Source organism: Erigeron canadensis, chromosome 4, assembly GCF_010389155.1.
Source record: "Erigeron canadensis isolate Cc75 chromosome 4, C_canadensis_v1, whole genome shotgun sequence".
NCBI classification, from domain to species: Eukaryota; Viridiplantae; Streptophyta; class Magnoliopsida; order Asterales; family Asteraceae; genus Erigeron; species Erigeron canadensis.
Genome location: NC_057764.1, coordinates 37,619,247 through 37,634,300, shown reverse-complemented (window position 1 = coordinate 37,634,300; position 15,054 = coordinate 37,619,247). Strand labels below are relative to the sequence as shown.

General features: G+C 33.8%; 3 protein-coding genes across 3 annotated transcripts; 2 read left to right on the top strand and 1 right to left on the bottom strand.

The window, feature by feature from the left end:
* Positions 1-1,271: 1,271 nt before the first annotated feature.
* LOC122596594 (probable xyloglucan endotransglucosylase/hydrolase protein 26) lies at positions 1,272-2,432 on the top strand. The gene is made up of 4 exons (XM_043769205.1): positions 1,272-1,443; positions 1,536-1,636; positions 1,738-1,931; positions 2,024-2,432. The coding sequence occupies exons 1-4, from the start codon at positions 1,272-1,274 to the stop codon at positions 2,430-2,432; spliced, it is 876 nt and encodes a 291-aa protein (XP_043625140.1).
* A 4,196-nt stretch (positions 2,433-6,628) lies between these two features.
* Positions 6,629-7,787, top strand: LOC122597834 (probable xyloglucan endotransglucosylase/hydrolase protein 26). Its single transcript, XM_043770407.1, has 4 exons — positions 6,629-6,800; positions 6,900-7,000; positions 7,091-7,284; positions 7,379-7,787. The coding sequence occupies exons 1-4, from the start codon at positions 6,629-6,631 to the stop codon at positions 7,785-7,787; spliced, it is 876 nt and encodes a 291-aa protein (XP_043626342.1).
* A 541-nt stretch (positions 7,788-8,328) lies between these two features.
* On the bottom strand, positions 8,329-11,138 carry LOC122597541 (probable lactoylglutathione lyase, chloroplastic). The gene is made up of 8 exons (XM_043770123.1): positions 10,900-11,138; positions 10,685-10,809; positions 10,098-10,162; positions 9,430-9,642; positions 9,281-9,328; positions 8,792-8,899; positions 8,527-8,667; positions 8,329-8,370 (listed from the first exon to the last, which is right to left on the bottom strand). The coding sequence occupies exons 1-8, from the start codon at positions 11,136-11,138 to the stop codon at positions 8,329-8,331; spliced, it is 981 nt and encodes a 326-aa protein (XP_043626058.1).
* Positions 11,139-15,054: the final 3,916 nt, after the last annotated feature.

Here is a 15,054-nt window from a genome sequence, read left to right as displayed (position 1 = left end):
AAAAGAGGCAATAAATGGATTAGATATTCAAATTCGATTTGCGATTTTATGCATTCATGGTCTTGCAAACAACCCATGCAGGTTTTACATGAAAAGAGGACATCTGCTGGTTGGATTACCACTTGTGAGGTTCTATTGATCTGCATGAATATATAAATAGCAATAATAAAACATATGATGTTACACCTGAGAAGAAACACACATAGGAATGGCCAATGGGACAATGCCATTGATCATACTTCATATGCATATATGGTTCTATATTATATGTTATTATTATAATATTTTAGTTAAATAATATATAGTAATATGATTATTGATGTGACCATTATTTTCTACTAGGATGCACGTCTTACAAACAGCACAAGTCCTGCACCACTCCATCAATCTATTCACACTCTATGATTTCATATGTACTCAAGTTATTATCACCAAATACACCTACTAAAAGCGTGTTCTTGAGCAGCATTTACTTTACATATTGCATCATCATATCATAATGAATTAATAACGAATAAGATATGGTCACAAAACTAGATGACATCGGATACACAATGTTTTATAATACGAGTGGCAATTATGCCAAGTTTACTTAAAAATGGGTCTTGTGAATCAAATATGTGAATTTACATGTTAGCCAAAAAAGTTAACTAATCAATTTGGCCTCAAAGTGTTTTCAAATGATCAAACCTTCTATACCACTTTATAAAAGTAACAAGACCTTAACACAAACGTGCTCCTAGCGACCCACTTTGACCTATTACCCAACCCACCTATAATGCCACTTTAAGAAAGTGGACATACCTGAAACCCGACCGTACCCCTATTGAATGCGACCCTCTTTGACCCGTTACCCAACCCTCCTATTTTGCGACCCTTAGAAAATCCATATTTTGAACTGGCCCTAAACAAAAGGTTTAGTATATTACAATCATATATGGAAACATTAATTCATGTAGGCCTTTTTAATCAAATTGTATTATTTAATCACACTTTATGGAGCATAACACGAAACATAGATATTCATATAATTACAACTACAGCATAAATGCTGCAAGGATGTCAAATTGAAAGACAAGGTCAAGATATATTATATATAACAAAGTCAAAAGAATAATGAAACACAACAGAATTCATACTGGTAAGGTACATATGCTCAACAAAGGCTATATAAACCATGGAAGAATCAAGAATAATGGCAACCAAAAACCAACAACATACATACTTAATTACCAAACATAGAAACAAAGTGACTACTTACCAGATTGAAAATGGCAACTTCTCGAGCTTTGTTCATGGCTATTTTTGTGTTTGCAATAGCATTTCATTCCTCTGTGGTTAGCGCAAACTTCCGAAAAAGCATGTATTTCAATTGGGGTGCTCAGCATTCTTCGATTTCAGGCAATGGTGATGACGCACAGCTTGTTTTGGACCAAACTTCAGGTAACTCATTGCAAACCTTATTGTTTGTTACAGAATATACAGTTTGACTGTACATCTTTTCATTTAGAGGAATTCCAACATTTTAATTACAGGATCTGGCATCCAATCAAAGAGGGCGTTCTTATTTGGAAGCATCGAAATGCTAATCAAGTTGGTACCAGGAAACTCTGCTGGAACTGTAACTGCATATTATGTATGTGCAGAATAACTCATAAGAAGCTTTGTGAACTATACTACTTAAGTTATAGGTAAAATGTCGATGAGAAGTAACTTTTGTGTGTTGGATTATGACAGTTATCTTCTACGGGAGCCAAACATGATGAGATTGACTTTGAATTCTTGGGCAACTCGACGGGAGAGCCTTACACTGTGCACACAAACATCTTCACACAAGGTCAAGGTAACAGAGAACAGCAGTTCCAATTATGGTTTGACCCGACTGCCAGTTACCACAATTACACCATTCACTGGAACCCCACAGAAGTTGTGTAAGTAAAAAAAGTCAAAGGATCACTAGTTTTCACTAATCATTTTTTGTTAAACGTGTAAAAGATTTATAGCTATTATGAATGTATTGCAGATGGTATGTTGATAGTATTCCTATCAGAGTCTTTAGAAACTATCAAAGCGAAGGGATTGGATACCCAAACCAACAAGGTATGCGAGTCTACTCCAGTTTGTGGAATGCTGATAACTGGGCTACAAGAGGTGGCCTAGTCAAAATCGACTGGACGGCTGCACCTTTTGTGGCTAACTACCGAAGGTTCAGGGCTAGAGCCTGTAAATGGAACGGGCCAGTTAGTATTATCCAGTGTGCCCTACCCACCCGACCCAACTGGTGGACATCTCCTGTTTACAAGCAATTGACAACGAGTCAACAAGGTCAGCTCAAATGGGTTAGAGATAACCACATGATCTACAACTATTGCACGGATGTCAAGCGTTTCAAGGGACAGATGGCACCGGAATGCTCTAAGCCACAGTACTAACCAGGAAAATGTTATAACTTGCTAAAAGTTTCATTCTTTTATAGTGCTCCGATTTATCTCAACATATTAAATTTTTTCCTCTTTCTTTCTGCTCTCTTGTATGGGTCCTCCCCAAAAGACACTATTCATAATAATTCCATTATATAAAAATCAGTGTATTTTGTAATGTAATTTGGCATGGTCATATAATCACAAAGTTCTTCAACCGATTAAACTTGTTAGGGTTTTTTATTGGAATTTTTTTTTTGCTGTTGTTTAATTGGTTAGGGCGTCTAATACGAATACGAATTTGAATTTAATAATTTTTATATCATGATGATGACTACTGGTTCAGCTTCTGCCTCCCTTAATCCCCCACTTGGCGGCGGCCATTGCGTCGATGATGAACTCCAATGGTTATGTGATACGATTTCTCAAGATCTGCTCATTACAATTTTCACGACTGCTGCGGAAGCTTGGAAAGCCCTCGAAACTGTCTTCATTGATTATCATCATAGTAAACCCCCCTCACAAAAACTCTCAAACACAAATAATAATAATAATATCTCTGCAGATCAACAACCGGCTGCTAATGATGTCGATGCAAAGGTTAATTCTGGTGTTGCCACTTTCTTACAACAAACCACTACTCCTGATGCTCGCTCCAAATTAATATCGGAGGAGGAGGCTCGAAAGAATGCCACAACAACTGCTACTGCTGCTGTCTCTGACTCACAGCCGGGTCGGGCACAATTTCGATCACGAGGAGGTTTTCCTAATAAGGGTTTTCAACCGCATAATCAGTCGTCATGCATGAATGCAGGCTGGAATAATGTATGCCACGCCCAATGGGTGCCCTCACTGGGTATTCTTGGACCGCGACCATCATCTCATGGGTCGCTGGGTATTCTTGGACCGCGACCATCACCTCATGGGTCGCCGGGTATTCTTGGACCGCGACCATCACCTCATGGGTCGCCGGGTATTCTTGGACCGCGACCATCACCTTGTGGGTTGCCGGGTATTCTTGGACCCCGACCAACTCGTATCTATCCTAAAATAGCTTGAAAATACATTTGGCACTACAGGATTCTCTCTTTGAAGCTATTTTCCCCCCGCCTAAAAACATCTCTTTTTTTAATGACAAGTTAATCTACTTCTATTCTTTTTTCTTATTAGTCTTTCTCTCTCTCTCCAACCCTAATATCTCTATCTCTCATCTTTGTACTAAGAAGGGATTGGAAACCTAATCATGATGGCTACATTTATGTTTCTCCATCTCATTCTCTTTTGTATCTATATTAAGTAGAGACAAATGTTTTTCTATGTATGCTTGAATTCTATTGTTTTAAAAACTTATTAATGTTTTTTTGTGAATTCTATTTAAATTTTGAATAATATGTTAGGCTATCATTTAATATGTCATCAATTATTTAGTTTTCTTAAATTTCGTTCATTATCATAAAATTCAAAACATAAGACACTTTTTTTTAAACTATTGAATACTATAACCATTATATATGAACCACAACGTAGGGATCCCGGAAAAAAATTATAAAAGAAAAGATGGTTTTTAATTTTTTACCTTTTACTCATTTTATTTTTTTTGCGAATAAAAATTTATTCTAAGAAAATTCAAAAACAAAATATAAAAGTAACCTTACACATGTATAAGATATGCAAAAGTAATGTTTAAAAGATTTATTTTTACTTTTTTTGAAAATGGGTTTTTGTTTAGAAGAAAAATTAAAATGAAAAAAACAAAAGGAAAAAAAAAAATCGTTTTTTTAAAGATAAATACATATCTAATCTTTATCCATGAACCTCATACCGAATAATAATAATAACCACTAGGTATTTGACAAAGTGGCCACCTGGAAAATTAGGAATCGAATCTCAATTCTTCATGGTTTTAGACATTTATCTCTCCGGACGCATGTTGACCATGTTATCGCACCATTGGTCTCCAGGGGTGCCTTCGGGTTCCAACCTCTAACATACTATCCGCTTGGATGTCACGGTTAAGATTCGAACTGCTAACTAATTAACACGCCGTTATAAATATAATAATAATAATAATAATAATAATAATAATAATAATAATAATAATAATAATAATAATAATAATAATAATAATAAGGGTTTATTACATAAATCATATCTGGACTATCTATCATATTGCATAAATCATACCCAAATTAAGTTTATTGATGTGGTAATAACAATAATAATAATAATAAGGGTTATTTACTGAAATGATACCTGGACTATCCACCATATTACTGATTTCATACCAATAACTTTAAAATTACTCTCATCATACCCCAACTTATCAATTCTCCACTCGGACGATACCTGACCTGATGGGCGTCAGTTTGGCCGTTAAGTTGGGGTATAACTACCGTAAATTTTAAAGTTTTAGGTATGAAACCAGTAATGTAGTGGATAGTACATGTATCATTTATGTAATTAATCGTTATTATTATTATTATTATTATTATTATTATTATTATTATTATTATAAACATCATTTTATTAGAAATTCATAGAAATTACAAGAAATTAGTGGGAAACCGAGATACTATATGGGTCTCCACTCTTCTAACTATAACAAAACCAACTCTACTAAATATATGAGCAGCTGCACGTGCTCCAATGTCTTAAGTCACGGAGAACTTTCGGATCCGCTTTAGTATAGTCACGACATCCTTTTCAAGTTGCCCAAAAGAAGAGAACGAGAAGGGGAGAAATTCATACCCAATATCCGCACACTTAGTCTTATATTTGACGCGTTTACGTTGTGCAGCATCAATCACCGCGCTATAATTTGATATATTAATAATTTTTAATAAAAAATTAAATATTTACAATAATTTTTTTATAATACTAAAGTATTCTTTTATAAAATAAAAGTAAATATTTACAAAAAATTATCAATGTACTTTTTAAAATTATTTATTCCTAAATAATACTTTGTGTAATTAAAAAAAAAAACAACAACAACCATAATAATAATAATAATAATAATAATAATTATTATTATTATTATTATTATTATTATTAATTATTATTATTATTATTATTATTATTATAGTAAAAACATCACTTTCATTAGAAATTAATAAGATTTGAAAAATAATAATAATAATAAAAATAATAATAATGGTTAATTACATAAATGATATCTGGACTATCCACTATATTACTGGTTTTATACCTAAAACTTTAAAATTTACGGTAGTTATACCCCAAGTTAACGGCCAAACTGACGCCCGTCAGGTCAGGTATCGTTCAAGTGGAGAATTGATAAGTTGGGGTATGATGAGAGTAATTTTAAAGTTATAGGTATGAAATCAGTAATATGGTGGATAGTCTAGGTATCATTTCAATAAATAACCCTAATAATAATAATAATTAATAAGCTTATTAATGTGATGTTTACTCGTATTATTTTTCGTTGGGGTGCACGTCTTGGAAAGTGTAGGTGACCCGCCACATATGTATACGTATTAATTAATAATAAACAGAACCAGCTAGCAGCTAGCTAGCCCTCTAACCAGTCGGGCACCACTGTGATCCATACAATGAACGACTCCATGTTGTTCATATGTACGTACCTACTATAGCCGTGTTCTTTAATTGTTTAGATAAGTTTCCGTTTAAGGATTATGCATGAGAAAAAAACAAATCATATCATCATCATCGTATAAGGATTTATAAAAGTTAAACATTCTCATTGTGAAAAGTTCCATGCGAGTATGTGACCATGTATATATCCTTACATAAGTTTATATGAAGACAGATTTGTAATGACAATTTTGTTAAAACAGACAACTGTAACCTGTAAAAACTAACATAGAGACATTAAATAACTTCAAGGAGACAAGATTCACCACATTAGAAGCAATATATAAGTTAATTAACTAACCCTTTATGTAATATCTTGATCTAATAATCATTACATAAGACAGCCAAAAACATGGATATGTCAATCTTAAAACTACTGCATAAGTATTGCAAGATGTCAAAAGGCAAGACATGGTCAAGATATGTTATAAAACAAAGTCAAAGGAATGACAACAGGATTCATCTTGGTGAGGTACATATGCTGGCCACAGGCTATATAAGGTATCAAGAAACAAGAACAACAGCAACCAACAACATACACAGCTACATACCTAAACGAAATGAGTCCGCCCTGTTCATCAATTTTGAAAATGGCGGGTTCTAGAGCTGTGGTTATGGTTGCTTTTGTGTTTGCATTTGCATTTCAGTCTGCCATGGTTAATGCAAACTTCTCAAAAAGCATGTATTTTAATTGGGGTGCTCAGCATTCTTCGGTTTCAAACAAAGGTGATGACCTCCAGCTTGTTCTGGACCAAACTTCAGGTATATACATATTGAAATCAGCTTCTTATCTTCTTTACATGATATGACAGTGACACTATATTGCTTCTAGATTATTAACAAAAAATGAAACGTGTACAGGATCTGGTATCCAATCTAAGAGGGCGTTCTTATTTGGAAGCATTGAAATGCTAATCAAGTTGGTTCCAGGGAACTCTGCTGGAACTGTAACCGCGTATTATGTAAGTGCAAGAGTTACTAGTTAGAAACTTTTAACTACATTATAGGTAAAACCAAAATGAGCACTAAGTACTTATTTTGAATCGTGACAGCTGTCTTCTACGGGCGCCAAGCATGATGAGATTGATTTTGAGTTTTTGGGGAACTCGACAGGAGAGCCTTACACGGTGCACACAAATATCTTCACCCAAGGTCTAGGTAACCGAGAACAGCAGTTCAAATTATGGTTTGACCCGACTGCCAATTATCACAACTACACCATTCACTGGAACCCTACAGAAGTTGTGTAAGTGAACAAAGTCAAAAGCACAATTAGTCTTTTTTTTAAATGGTTGTTCAATTCATTATTCTTATAACTCTATCTTATGTATGTATTCCAGATGGTTTGTTGATAGCATTCCTGTTAGAGTCTTCAGAAACTATCAGAGTGAAGGGATTGGATACCCAAACCAACAAGGCATGCGGGTCTACTCCAGTTTGTGGAATGCCGATAACTGGGCTACAAGAGGTGGCCTGGTCAAAATCGACTGGACGGCTGCACCTTTTGTAGCTAACTACCGTAGGTTCAGGGCTAGAGCTTGTAAGTGGAACGGGCCAGTTAGTATTAGCCAGTGTGCCATTCCCAGCCGGGCCAACTGGTGGACATCTCCTGTTTACAACCAACTTACAATGAGTCAACAGGGTCAGCTCAAATGGGTTAGAGATAACTACATGATCTACAACTACTGCACCGATGTCAAGCGTTTTAAAGGTCAAATGCCACCAGAATGCTCCAAGCCACAATTCTAAACTTGTGGAAATGAAAACTCATTTTCCAATTAATTGAAGATTATTTGTTTATTAAATTTCATAAAATTTAAGTCTCCATTTTTTCCGTTCCAGGTTTTTTCGTTTATACATGCTGTTTTGTATATCCCCTCAAAGAAGGACTTAAGCTTTCAATAAATGATTTCTATCGTGTATTTCACATCATTGCCAAATTTTTATTTCCATTCATTATAGAATATAACAGGGTCAATTGGAAAAACCTTTTGCTTTTTGAAAACAAAAGTCAAGGGTTCAATCTTCAATCCTTATGTACCACTGTACTATGAATTCTACAATATGAATTCTACAATGTTTCTTGTAAGATCACTGAGATGCACCGTTAGATTACAATATCATTGTATCAAAACGACATCAACAGTATCGAATATGTGAAAAATATTGTTTTCTTAATCTACAAAATAGGAACTGATGGATGATCAATAGTATACTGCAAGTCATTACTGACGCACTGTATGACCAAATATGAAGTTGTACCAATTGGACTCACTTCTGGATTCAGTAATCATTCTAGTTCCTTCAAAAAATCGATATTGTCAACAAAAACCTGCAGTTATTATAAAAAAGTATCAAAAATCTTCTAATGATAATCGAATCATCCAAGAAATATCATACTACTTGTCTGTACATAGACTGATAGACGGATTAATAGAACAGTAAAAACAAATTGAAAAGGCGTATTGAGTTGAGTGAGCAAGCTTACAGAATTCCAACCATCCGGATCCGAACATGCTGTAATTTTGGTGTGGATATCAGGAAGCGGTCCGGGTTCTCTGGTAATTTCGCCACCAAAAAGTTTAACTGCTTCTGCAGTTTTATATACATCATCTGTTCCTATTGCTATCTGTTAAGAATCACATTTTAGTTGCCACATTTGGTCTTTCAGAATTATTATTTGATCACCTGGTACCTATAGGCTATAAGGATAATCAAACATGCCTTTTGGCAAAACGAAAGGGTTTTCGAACCTGAGCATAAGCGTTCCCTTTATCGTATTCAGTGACACCATAATTGTATGTTAACTCCAGCATACAACTTTTATTTTCAGGTCCATAACCCATCAATGCAATAGTATACTGCAGAAAAAGTTAATTTCTTTGCATCACTATAGCATAAAATTAAAAGTGGCAGAATGGGTGGTTTGGCATCCGCTTAAAAATGTTTTGTAGTCAAAAGCAATTTTATATGTGGCAAAAAGAATAAAAATATAGTTTCATACCAAATCATTTATAAGTTTGATGAAAAATGACAAAAAAAAGTATCTGCGGTTTAACCTTTGTAAACCTTTTTTGGTTCTAGCCCAATTTGTCTGTTTGGACAGGTTGTTAAACTGAAACAGGCCCAAAAGTACTGAAAATAGTCCCATATTGACCCGCTGTGTCCATTTGGGCCATAATGGAAATGGTACAGGTGAGCAAGCTTAAGCAACAGATTTGAACATGAAAACAGATTATTACCTTATATTCAGGGCTATTTCTTGTGTGCAGGAGCTCCATACCGAAGGCCTAAAGCAATAAAAGCTAAAGTTAACCAGGATAAAAATCTAATTTAGTTACTACGAAATATTACATCAAACCTGAAAATGTTGTACTCTAATCTCTCACACCTTCTCATAGAAAGAAATAGAACGATCAAGATCTCCAACACGGAGCATAATGTGACAAAGTGGCTCTGGTGTTGGACCTCTTTCTATAAGTTCAAACCTATAACCATCAGGATCTTCAATAAATGCTATGATTGACTTTCCACCTTTGACAGGACCGGGTTCTCGAGTTACAGTGCCACCCTTGGCCTTTATGAGATCCACGGCCCTGGAAATCTATGCATAAATCGAATCTTGTCAATAATGAAGATTATAATGGTTGATTTTAACCTAGTGATCCATCCAAGCAGTGAATGTTCTCAAGGACTAGAGAGGTAATGAAGAATCAGTGATAGGTTGGGTCGATCAGAAACACTTCTCATCCAGTTATTTAGCGTGTGTTAAACATGATTGAAAACCTATCATATTAAGATGACAATCTAATACAGTATCACTATAAAGGCGTATACATTGAAAAGGTTTGTTCCATATGTAGAAAGTTGAACACAGCCCAACTTGACTCATTAATAAGCAAAGGGATCGAGTTTGTCATCTACAGCACAATGAAAGTCAAGTACTGCTAAATTAATAATATTATTAGCCTTAACGGCGAAGTTAGATGAGAGTTCTCAATCTTGCAGAATAACCAAGTCATGATGTTCAAGCATAGGGAAGACAATGAGCAAACTCACATTATCAACCGCGATACCAAAATGACCAAATCCAGATCCAATGTCATATTTTTCAATATCATAATCTGGAAGTTTAAAATCATAATTAGTAGAGATCGAAGAACCTACATGTTCATAGATTATAATGGGTTTACATACTAGGACTGTGCCCAATACAAAGTATCATACTCTGCAGAGTTCAGCATTTAAATGATCACTTGTGGTAGGGGCAGCGAGATGGGCGGATTTGGTAGCTGGTTAAAACTGGTTGGGGTTTGATAAAGTTAACTTGAGTGGGGGTCAAAACAGGTTAGGTTGACCTGCAACGACTTTAAGTCCATATTTTTAGAGATTCATACAGCATATCTATTGTGTTATGATTACAAACATTATATTTGTACTATACCTTTTTTCTTTTCTGAAAACATTTCTTAGTTTATACCGTTTGGGCCACTTTAACCCGTTTAACACGTTCAACCTTTTTGAGCCCTTCCCTTTATAGTGTAACTTTTTTTATTTTACCCATTGACTTCTTTGAGATAGAAATAAACAAGATGAATCTATTACCCATTCATGACCAAGTTTCACTAAGTTGCAAAAAGGCTTACTGTATGTTAGTTCAATAACAAAGTGTGAATCTTCCGCGCCATATCCAAGAAACGCATTGGTATATCTCTCCTCAGTATTGTCTCGTATCCGCAACAGTTTCATTCCTAAGCATTCTTTATAGAACCTGAACCCATACTTTTGGTTGAAGTCAAAGTATTGATACTAATTAAGACGGCGGCATTGAAACTAACAGTAACGTAATTAACATACTTACTTTATTGTTCTATCTAAATCACCAACACGATAAACAACATGAAGCAGTCTTCTGTTGTCACGTTTGACCCATTCCGAGGCACTTTCTTTGGTAGTTGTTGTGCTTCCTTTGGCCATACTAGCAAATGTTTTAGGAGACACACAGTTTCTTTCATTTCTTACCAATTTACAAGCTTTTAAACCAAACGGTTGTGGCTGCAGTTTGACTGGCCAAGAACACAAAACAGAAGAGCAAGTCATCATTAGAAAACCATGTACACGCCACATCATCATCCAAACATCCAGACTAAAAGGCCATAGTTTTCCCCCCGAAGGCGTTATGGAGGATAATGCTTAAAGAGGTTATATGCAATATCATGGTTGGCTTTCCTAGGACTCAAACTCACAAGTCAAAACCAATCGGGCTGATGGGTCATTTCACATCAAAAATATTGTGTTTTTGGATATAACAATTTTCGTAATATAAATGAACTTATTTGCTGATTATGACACCAAAATCTACGAGACGGCCAAATGATCATACATATAGTCAGGGGCGGTACCACATGGGGGGCAAAGGGGGGCATATTTGCCCCCCTCAAAATTTAAATTTTGTCATGTATTTTTAAATTTTTCATCGATTTTAAAAAATTTCTTATAGGTTTTTAACATTTTGACCCCTTTTATTTTTAAATTTGCTGCATATATATTAACGCATGCCCGCTAGCATGATAAATTTATAAAATAAATGGGCCTCTTCTTTTATTCCATTAAAACAGAAATTAAAAGAATGAAAGGAAATCCACAAGATGATTTTCAATATAGATATATGTTAAACGCGATCAAACGCAGTTTATATATATAAACACATTCGTAAAAAAAGAAAAATAAAATATAAAAAAAATCATACATGTAGACAAACGGAACGAATTAAGGTCTTGAGATGGATTGAAGGTGGAGAAAGTGAGCAATCGAGATGAGGATGTGATGGAGGAGAAAGGACGAAATGTTGATGAAGCCATTGGTAAGATCCTCACCATCTTCATTCTATTTTAATCACACACACACACACAAACATGCAGTTTGTAATTCTGATCAATTTGAATTGCTTTACGTGCATGAATATAATTTAATTTGTTATATATGGGGGTTTTTGGTTATGAGTAAATTGATATTCTTGACCCGTCCATAAAATTAAGTTTCTTAAAAGCTCTCGTCAAACATGATCCAGGCTTTTAAAGTTAGGACTTAAGCTGTTCCACTTTTATGTGTCTATGATGTGTCTGCTTAGCTTATTAAGAGCATATTAAGCTCTCTTTCTTTCCAACTAGCTAATTGTTGGCCTTAATAACCTATTTTATAGAAGCCCAAAAATGGAAGTTTTTTAAATTATGGGCCTCCAAAACAAATACCCCTTTCAAACCAAATACCCCTATGGCCCTATGTATACGTATAGAAAGCTTCTTTTTGAATCAATCAAAAGTGTGAATAACAGCATCTCCAATATAAAAAATTTAAACAATGGTTGATTACCACTACTATAATTAAGTTGATCTAGTGGTGAGAAAATCTCCTATTTGTACAGAAAAAAGTCTCATGTTCAAATCTTGTTAGATAACATATTGGGTGGCAATGAAGAAAATTAATTTTGAAAACGACCATGTATTAACCGGTTAAGTCGTTTACATTAGAGTCAAAAGGCTCACTATATGAAGAACCTGATTACTTGAGGGGGAAAAAAAAGAAACTTATGTCTTTAATAGATATTTCATATTGCCAAACTATAAATTTAATGAACCTTGGATAAACTATTTGACGGGAAAGTTGTTCATTATGTCTGTTTATTAGAAGAAAACAGTGAAGATCAATTTTGGATGATAAATTTAAGCTAGTGTGTTTTAAGTGTGGAATATTGGGAGTTATATGTTGAGGGACTATTTATGACAAAATATGAATATTAGTATTAGAGGGAAACCAACCATTGTATGTTGTGTAAATACTCTTTATTTTTATTGTTTGAAAAATGAATTTCACTTAAAACTTTATGTCGTGATTCAACAGCGGGAGGTTCAGTATATGTTCTCCTAATCGGGTTCACGTTAGATAACTCAATCAAAGTAGAAATTTCTGTTTCAGAAGTCTTTTTATAATTAATGCTTAAGATAATAATATGCTTAAGAATATACTTTATAGTATAAGTTAGTCATAAGATCATGTCACATGAAAAAATCAAAAGAGATGATGAAGAAAGGTAATAAGTGGATTACACATGTAAAATTTTATGATATTAGGAGAATTTTTAAGCTATTTTTTAAGAGGATTGATCATTTCTCATTAATTAATAATCTATTTTTTTTTACATCAAAATTGAAAATTTCATTGATATAAACCTAACAAGGATTCAGAATAAACATACAATGTTCAGGAAAGTACAAACTTTGTAATACAAAGGAAACTACAGATTAAAAGAGTGTCATTGGGGCCATACGCGCGTTTTAAACAAAATGAAGTTAATGATAAACCTAAAGTTTATTTTATAACCGTTGACCAATTCCACTTCAACGTAAAGTATATACTAAAACTAATAATACTGTATCTAATAAACTAACCATGACAAAATTGACTATTGATATTAACTAGATTAAAAAGTCAGCTAAAAAGTCAACTATGGTGATGTAGTAATTTTTCAATGCAACAAAGGAGTCATGGACAGATAATATATAAAGATAAGTATTTAATAGCAAGACGATTCAAATTCGATGTAGCATTGTTATAAATTGTTTCTTCTTCTTGTCCATATCTTATCTTATACTATACAAGGTCATGTCACCATGTTTCGTGTGTTTTTCTTAAAAGTCAACAATCTTGTAATAAACTCAAGAAACAACCAAGTCAATGATCAAATAGTTTGTGGCCATTTTATCATTTTATGTATATCCATCTCTTTTTCAGAAGTAGACTTGTATGCCAAAGATTTGGCTATGCGGCTAATAATGTTAACAAGTTAGGGACGCTCGATAAAATCTAACCCAACATACATGAATTATTAGTTTATTTAACTCTATTATTAAGTAGACGGATACCCACGTGATGCAACGCGACAATATCGTCTGAAGCTTCGTGACGGCGTTATATATAGACCAAACACTCATGTAATTATACGCACAAAAATAATACCCGCACAAACTTTTTCGAAAGTCCTAATTTGCAATTTAGACATTTGTGTGGTTTGATAAACTATCTTTAATGAATTAGTTTATAGCATTAGTTCTTTTTATGTTTAAAATATTTTTACTACCTCTTTAGATCAATTAATTACACTATTCATCGCTGCATTAGTTCCCGCCATCACCACCAGTGGTCGCCACCACTACACTGTTAACGCTGTCATCATCGCCACATTGTGCAGGTATTTTTCTAGCTAGTTAATGATCATATAGTTTGGATCTTCAATAATGCTTTAGTGAAAATATTTTCTTTTTTAACAAAAAATTTATAACATGGCTTTTTACATGTAGCAGTTCATAATCAAAGCGAAACTTGTCTTCACACTATACAAACATGATAAAGTTATTTATAACTTTATTGGTCTAACCCTTGAATTAAAATCAAGAGTCCAGATGATCGTTGAATCTTGACTTTTGATTTCAATCTAAAGGTCAAGATGCTTCCAACTTTACTAGTAAAGTTGAAAGCAACTTTAGAGAATCCTCATTCGGGAAAAAAAATACTGGTAATTTAAGATATTTTTCAAGTTTGAATTTATAAAATACCATCCTAGAGTTTGTTTTTATATTATACAAAAAGAATAGCTCTGAACAACATTTTTGAAAATCAAACAGCTAGAATCTTAATCATCTATATGTGACAATAAACTCACGGTATATATTGGTACGTCCGGCCATATATATTTTGCTAAAGTTTAATTTGTTCCAAAGAAAGTCAATATAAACATAAACTGGTACAAGAACTATTTTATACATCGAATCATCTGTTAGATATTTAATAAATTTTTTCCTGAAAGTATTAATTAATTGTTTATTTGTAATAAGTCAAGAATTGCTAAAAATAAATGTACACCCGCAGTACTGCTCATAAAACAACATAAAGAGATGTTATGTATATATCTTGCTTTTAGGTATAATTTACTACCACATATATGATAATCATCCCAACA